Here is an 8536-nt window from a genome sequence, read left to right as displayed (position 1 = left end):
ACGAGACGAGACTTTAAGAAAACTACAAAATATATGAGTTGCACACGCATTTTGAAATGTTTTATTCTTTTTACATGCATGATGGAAGCATGAGCTTTTGATAAACTTCTTCTTCCACAAATTGAAACTAAAACTAAAATTTATAAAAAGTTAAAATAAAATAAATTAAAAAAAATATATATATTTCCGAGATCTCGTCACTCCCCTTTCTCTGTCATTCTGACTGAGTTGATCATAACATGGATCATTAAAAATGTCATCTATCGTTCAGCCACAGTGGTCGCCTGATGCTCACTGGGCACAAAGCGTACGAGCTTCAGCAGTAGTATTGTCAGAGATAACACATTTCCATGCTCATGGACGTCATCGGGGGAATACAAATCTGTGTCGTTACACCGCTCGTGCTCCGTCTACAACCTCTGGTGAGCAAAATGGATTTTCCGGATGGTATTATACAAGCTAATTCAGCTCCCGCCAGTGTAGACGTGAGGCTTTAGATTAGGTTATTGAGCTCCGGTTTGCATAATTCTATCATTCAAAGACAAAGAAGGGACACACACACACAGACACACACACACACAGACACACACACACACACCAGACACAGACACACGACAGACACACCAGACAGACCACACGACCACACAGAACCACACGAGAAGACACACACACACACAGACACAGACAACCAGACAACACACAGACAGACACACAGACACACAGACACACCACACAAGACAGACACACACACACACAACAGACACACACACGACACGACAGACAACAGACCAGACAACAGACACCAGACAGACACACAGACAGACAAACCAGACAGACACAGACACAGACAACACAGACACAGACCAGAACACAAGACAGACACACAGACAGACAACAGAGACACAGACACCACATCACACCACAGACACAGACACAGAACACCACACACAGACAGACACACAGACAGACACACCACACAGACAGACACAGACACAGACACACACACAGACACACAGACAGACACACAAGACAGACACACAGACACACAGACAGACACACAGACAGACACACACACAGACACACAGACAGACACACACCAGACACACACACACAAACAGACACACACACCTGTCTGCAGCCTCACAGAGGTAGGAATAATCAGCGTATGTGTAAATTTAGCTCGGCGTGCAGATTAGTGTGAGCTGGACAGGCGTCCTGCGAGGTGGGACAGCTGAGCACCTCGCTGTGACGCAGCGATCTGGGAGATCAGACGTCACATGGAGACCGACAGGATAAGAGTGAGGAGCCACAGGACGGCGAGGGACCGGAGGGATCACGGGCAGGAAAGGCACGTGCACAAACACAAACAGACGAGTACTGATAAATGAATCACTATGCAGTTGATTTTTAAAGATCAATTCAAAAGTACCACAGAACGACAGATTAGAAATTACAGAGTTGTAGGAGGAAAAGGCGTAAAGCTACGTGGGTTTAAGCTCGTCTTCATCTCATCCCAACTAATACCTAGTAAGAGGAGAAGAGACGACACGTTTCCGATCCCTTTAATTCTGCCCGTGGCCATTCACTACCTCTGCGCGGGGAGCTGGCACTGGCTCCACTCCTGCAGTGTCGTGTTGTTATCGCTGCAGCCTCCTGCCGGGACTTAGAGACTGGGAGCGGAGCTGACCCGAACAACTTAACTGAGAAGACCAAATCAAATCAAGGGACAGCTTTGGGTTGCATCGGAGTCAGCAGAAGTGAGAGGACACGGTGACGGTGCAGTCGTGAGCACACGGGTCTCATGGCAACACTGGTCGCCGGCACCAAGGACTTTATTTTTGTAAGAAGGTTGTGAATAAGAGGCTGGACTGTTGAATGAACTCAAGTATAGGTGAATGTCGCTCTATCACGTTTTTAAAAACCCCACTTTTGTTTTGCTCACATCTTTACTTGCAGATACGAGATGAAAACAAAGTACGAGCTAGAAAAAGTCAGTTAACGCCTGTAAAAATGTAGTTCAGCTGAATTCATTGTGTCATATGTGGACTCAGTAAAGCTGAACAAACAAACAAACATAACATTAGAGAAAGTAACATAAAATAGTCAGACAGATTGAAAAATGTTCCTCCCAGAATTTCTTAACTAATGAGAACTATTTGAAATTCACCATCACTGACAATAAAATCAGATACAGTACGTGCAGGCGAGTCGGGGAGCTCTTTCTCTCCACACTATCCGCTGATTCTGAGTCTGACGTGATATTAAATCAGACGCCAAACTCAATTAAAGAGAAGCACTGCGCAGAGACAAAGGGCGATGGGACGGGAGCTTCAGTGGAGGTAGAATCTGAAATGTTTACGAGTAATAAAACCTAAATCATTATCAATATTTTAATAATAGGATTCACATTGATTATTACTGGGGGTGTTGGGCAAAGCTCGAGGAAAGTAGAAGCAGGCAAACTGTGAACTCTGGGTGATGGTGAGGTGAACATACTGACTGTCATTGGCGATTTCTTCCGATACGACCGGCCGATATCTGTGACACATGAATTATAACTCCAGCAGACTCTTCTCCGGTCCTTCAACAAATCCAGAAAACATGACCACGACCAGCTCAGGGCCAGAGACACCAGAGACATCAGAGACATCAATCAGAGACAAACAGATGTTTTTATTCGTTGAAGATGTTGAGCCTAACGCTACATGATGCCCACTCACAGGTATTTCCCAGATTACTTTACCGGAGTTGCTGCTGAGTTAATGTATTCAGTTATATATTATTGAGTTCAGGTCTGTAAGGCATATTACTCTTCTAATTCAGGCTAATTTATTCAACAGTGTGAACCATCAGAATCAGTTGGCTTTAATTTGTGTACAGCTGTAGAGTGCACTTACTTTCACGTGATCCCTACGGACGGAGATTACTTCAACAGTTTGAATGTGAACATTTGTTTTATGTCTGCCAGTGGGCCATCGCAGTAACACCATCTGCACTGGCTGGAAAACATTGGCACAAATCCAGTTTATAGTGCACCTCTAGTAAAAACTTACAGTAACTCACAATAACGCTGCGAGGAAGTTATTGATACTGAACTGGCTCTTCATCATTTAATATGCATAAATAAATCTGAGACAACTTAAATAACTAATAACCGTCTACTGTTTGCTATGTTGAACTTAATAGTTTATGTTTCTGCACTGTAATAATGTCAGTGTGTGTTAGGCAGATACTGAAACTCTCTGAGACATAAAGAGCAAACAAAGTAGAAAACAACTTAAAATGCTTAAATGTCCTTTTTTCTCTCTCGTCCTCACAGACATTTGCTGTGTTGGCTGGAACGAGGAGCTTTTATCCTGCAAACAGCACAACTCTAAAACAAAGTGAACCCGAGTGTGCAGATAAAAACGTTTCTCGCAGCAGAAAGAACCCGCGGTGCACCGGCCACACGGTCCCTCTTGGAAAATGTCTTAGCGAGCGGACGAGTACACCTGAATGTGAGGAAATCTGAGTGTTACGCAACATGTCCTCTCCACCGGAGGGATTAGCTCACTAAAGCCATTTCCACTAAGCACATTTGGGGAGACCATTTTAATGCAGTGAACAGATCGTGTAATCTTCAACGCTGAGCGGGGCGTCTAATGTCGAGAGGTCAGATAAGGAGAGAAGAAGAAGAAGGGGAGACGTGTCAAGGGTTAGGGGAGGAGGTCATGATGGGACGAAGAGGAGGATGGAGAGCGGTGGGGAAGAGGAAGGAGCAGATACGTGTCAGCCCATTAAAAGTGATGACTTTACTCCACTTTTCTCTGCTTGTGTTGCTGCATTGTGCCCGTCCTGTAATCCATTATTACGGCCCCCATTAAGTCTAAACAGATGAGTTAGTTGCACTCAGCACAGAAAGAAGTCACCCAGTATCTTCATCCTCCTCCTCCTCCTCCTCCTCTCTGGCCTTTTAAAAGAAACGTGCAGGTCCCATATCAGTGCTGGTTCTCGCGCAGGCCTTCTACCAGAGATATAAACTCATTTATTTATGAGGCATCGCCGGGAAACAACTCGACACAACGCACGAACACATCACAAAGCACAAGTGAGAAATGAGAGAGGGAACCGGTGGAAGAAGAAGCTGCACGGTGAAGTTGTAAACATGAGCCGGTGCCCTGAGGTCTCCGGTCTCTGTGGGATTAATGCCTCAGACATGATGTGTCCCTTAACAGAGAGCCTGGATCTGTCCTCAGAGGGGGGACCAACAGGGTGGGACTCCTACCTTTGGGCAACAATCCACCCACGACTCTCATGGGCACAGTAGGCGACCGGTTTGTGTCGCAGCAAACAAAATGGACAGAAAAAGTAGTCCCCTCACATCGTAAAGACTCTATTGTAAGACAAATAGCACGGCGAGCACTTGACGGGATTCTGACAGACAATTTGCCCAGAACTTGTGCTGCCTGCAGCCAACACGTCCCTGTCAACATGGTGACAGTCATTGTCGAGCCTGTCTCCGATGTTCAGCTCTCGAGGAGAAAGAATGGACTCCGAGTGACGAGCTGCTCAGTCTGTTCATCGTCTGACTGCGCTGTAACAGGAGGGGGGGGGGAAAGCACCTGATTGTCAAAAGAAGTGTTTTATGTATTCGGATGCAGGTTCCCGAGGGATTTCTTTGATCAGAAGTCGTCACATAAAAAAAAAGACGCAAAACTTATTGCTTTTAAATCTATTTTCAGTTTTATTTAAGTGTTGCCTGCTGCTAAAGGTCAGCAGCTCTGTTTAGATAACGATATAAAAATAGTATCAGGACGTTCAAGCCAAAATAATACTTTTTTTTTTTTAACGTGTTTGATTTGATTTATTTTTAGTCTTAAAAGAACTCAAGAAAACACATTTAAACTTTTATACGTTATAGCGTCACCGATCACATCAAACCAATGATCAATCACCTTAAATCAGCTGTTAATCCTGTTAAACCAACAAGACTAGTGAAGAATAATAACTGTTAGTAGCAGCCCTGATAAGACAACGATTACTTTAATTAATAATAATAATAATAATAATAATCTAATGGTGCACATCTATAACAATAAAGTGAGAGTTAACGTCCGACACTGTGTATAACTATCTAAACATGTGAAAATGTTGTTTATATGTAATAATAATAATAATAATAATAATAATAATAATACGATAACAACAGTATGCTGATTCGACTGTGTAATACGACTGCAGTATTGGTCGAAGCATTTCTGCTCAGCAACCAAGCTCCATGAAGAGCACGAACCCGAACCCGCAGAATATAAAGTCGTTTGCTCCTGAAACACTCGGTGAAGAGACAGAACAAAAGGAACTCCACACACGTACACCTTGATCCCTTTGAAGCGGTTACCTTGTAATTATCTCTCACCCGGGCTGAAGGGGAGTTAGACACAGAGGAGGAGGACAAACCTTCATCAGGACTCTGGCCCTGCAAAACCTTTTCATTACCTGAAGATCAGGAGAGTCTTCAGGAGAGCTGCTCGACCCGGACAACAGCTCAAGATGTTTTTATCCAAAGTGTCCTGTAGTACCGAGAGCGTCAACCTTTTTTTAAATCACGTGTGAATAAAAGCAGACCGTATGCAGACAGCGGCAGTGCAGCACCGTTACAGTCCTCCACCCGGAGACGTCTGACAGCTTCAGATCCGCCCTTTACTTTACTACATTGCCTGTATTGGGCCCAGTCCAGAAGACACATCAGTTCAGACGCTTGCTTACATTAGAATGATCACAGGACACTCTGGTCTATACATCAACAGGAATAATGGCCAAACTTCAGGATGCTGGCACGAGTATTGATCTTGGCAGGCCCGGACTGCTACAGGACCGGTTCACGTTGCATTTTGTGTGCGTGTGCGCGCTCGTTGGTAACATGACATGAGCTAATGTACGTGAGAGGACACTCGTTACCAAAGACTGAGAGTCGATGACACTTAAAGGACAGGACCGTCAGGACGCTGCTGCTGTTACTGCTGAGGATGCAGCTTTTGAAGGTTACTTTAATGTATCGACAGCTCATTTTAAAACATACTTTAACAGCCGGACTGGAGACGTTATACGAGGCGTTGGACTGTATAAACTACAAACAGAACGGTGGAACGTGAAGCGAGTGAACAGATCCGTCATAACGTGACAGAACTCATTCGGCTGTGTGATTTCCACCACCGACAGAATCCCCAAATTATGCGCACGGCGGACGAGTGATGGGTTTCACGTTTCCAGGAGCATTTATTTATTGCTTTATGTCAAATCTGGAGTGGAAGTGGAGAGGACGTTACTGCCTTCATCACTGCTGCTGGAGGAGGGCAGAGGGCAGCAGGGGAGAGGTTTTGCTCCCAGTTCATCTGTGTCTTATAAAAAGAAGTCTCTTGATAGTTGCAAATAAATAAATTATATTCCTACCAATGTGTATGTGAACTGTACAGTTGGGTCAGAGGTGAATGGTACAATTTCTCGCTTTAGTGTCGTCTATAAAGATTAAAACATCTCTCCTCAGGTTTTGTTTTGACGGGCAATCAAACTATAAAGATATAAAATATTAAATAAAAACACATGAATATCATACAACGTCCATTATATTGATACAGGTTACGTTAATATATTAAATATATGTGTGTGTGTTATAATGAGGAGGGATATTGATCCTCCACACTGCATGCACCAAACCAACAAAAGGGAACATTTCAACACTTGGACCACATTCAAGTGGGCAGAGTTAAATGACATTTGTGCTGCGCTTCAGTCACTCTCTGTAGGGATTCATCCACTCTCCCCTCAGCTGCCTTATGGAGCGCTGACACAGCACCTCGCTCCATCTGACCAGCAGCTACACACACTAACTAAAAAAAAAAAAAACACAAGAGGAGGAGAAAACGCAACCTGTGTGCAATCTCTGCTTGTGCCAGCGCTGCTTTATCCTGACGGGAATATTCAAACACACGGCGGGCGATGGACTCGGACATTACTCGGCCGATCTTTCCAATAACAAAATAAATAAAAGTGGTGGGAAGCTTAGGAGGGAGTAATAAAAGGTGAGCGATAGGAGCAGCAGATCTGAGGATGCAGCTCTACGTTCAAACACTACACAAGTTGCTTCAAGGACGTTGTTCGGCACCAAGAAAAAAGGCGACACTACTGAGACTGAACCTGAATCAATAATCTGTCATCACAGTAAAGAATAAAACACTTCTTTACAGTACAGAAGATATGAATCAGAAGGGGCACTCTTTACTTGTTAATGTACTGTTTTAAATGTAAGAAACTCTGCTTTTGTGTGCGATTAATACTTCCCTAACTTCTTCTGGAGAGTCAGGCCTCCAGTTATATCACAACCGAGAGAATATCTGATCTAATGATTAAATAAAAGGTTAAAATACGATCCGATGACTGAAATAAATACTGTCAGGATGCCACCTCGCTGTGTGTCTCCTCTTACCTCGCTGTTGTGTCCTCTGAGATTGAAGTTGACTCTCTGCGGGGTGGGCCGGTCCCGTCTGCAGTGGCTGGACGTGAACGTGACCCCGACCACTCCTCGGCCGTTCCCGGTGGCCAGCCAGCCCTCCTCGTAGTAGCGCTTCCTGCACACCGGCTTCTCCTTCTCGCTCTTGGGCACCCGGCCCTTCCAAGACAGGCACAGGATGTTGGAGTCGCTGCAGAGGACCGGGCCATGCTCCACGGCGGCGAACATCCCTGCGGATCTCTACACACACCCCCAAAAAAACCGAAAAACAACAACAGAACCAGAACAAAGAGACCCAGAGAGAGGTCGGGGCTCGGCTCGTCGGATGGGTCGGTACCGTTATGAGCGACGACGGTGCATAGTACTTGGCGCTTCTCCCGTCGGCTGTTCCGGTGATTTGCAATAGTGATCAGAAGGTGATCAATGAGAACTCCGAGTGACACCACGAAGCTGTGGACTTTAGCATTGCTTGGTCGAAGACATCACAGACACGACAACAACAAAAAAGGCACTCGTTCAAGTCATTTTGAAGCGTTTGATCAGCGAGCCGCCTTGTTGATGCTGTTTCGATGACAAGGCGACGGATGAGAGAGTACCGGGGGATTATTTAGAAATCCACCGTGTCAGCTGATTGATCAAAAACAAACATCCACAACAACAAGAAAGAAAGAAAAAGCTTTTATCTTGTAAACTCGTCAACAGGCAACGCATCCATTTCCTTCCCCTCCCTGCTTCCAGTCGATGCGAGAGACGCTTCTGTCCAGTTCAGTGTGTCATGTCTGGGCTCCGTCGTGTCCTCCTCATACGACCCCGGCCGTGTGTGTGTGTGAGAGAGGAGGAGGAGGAGGAGGAGGAGGAGGAGGAGGAGGAGGAGCAGGGACTCCTCTCCATCAGCTGTCAGCCCGCAGGAGAGCCGCTTCTCCCGGTAACCTCATCACGTCAGCCAGTCTGCCTTTTCAACCCGCCTCGGGGATCCCATGGATGACTGCTGGATGAATGCAACAAAATAAATAATAAAGAGTGTGTTTTTATTATTATTATTATTACGCA

General features: G+C 45.1%; 1 protein-coding gene across 1 annotated transcript in view; it reads right to left on the bottom strand.

The window, feature by feature from the left end:
• The window catches only part of tulp4a (TUB like protein 4a), a gene marked incomplete in the record, with an annotated part of 24748 nt that extends 16277 nt beyond the window's left edge, over nt 1-8471 (bottom strand). Inside the window, 1 exon segment of the mRNA XM_035678582.1 lies at nt 7463-8471. Coding sequence (XP_035534475.1) covers nt 7463-7714 — 252 coding nt within the window.
• Between the last annotated feature and the right edge of the window lie 65 nt (nt 8472-8536).

This window comes from Morone saxatilis, unplaced genomic scaffold (assembly GCF_004916995.1).
Source record: "Morone saxatilis isolate NCDOM2014 unplaced genomic scaffold, NCSU_SB_2.0 Contig7, whole genome shotgun sequence".
NCBI lineage: Eukaryota > Metazoa > Chordata > Actinopteri > Moronidae > Morone > Morone saxatilis.
The sequence above is the reverse complement of the archived record's forward strand: the minus strand, read 5'-3'. Positions and strand labels throughout refer to the sequence as shown.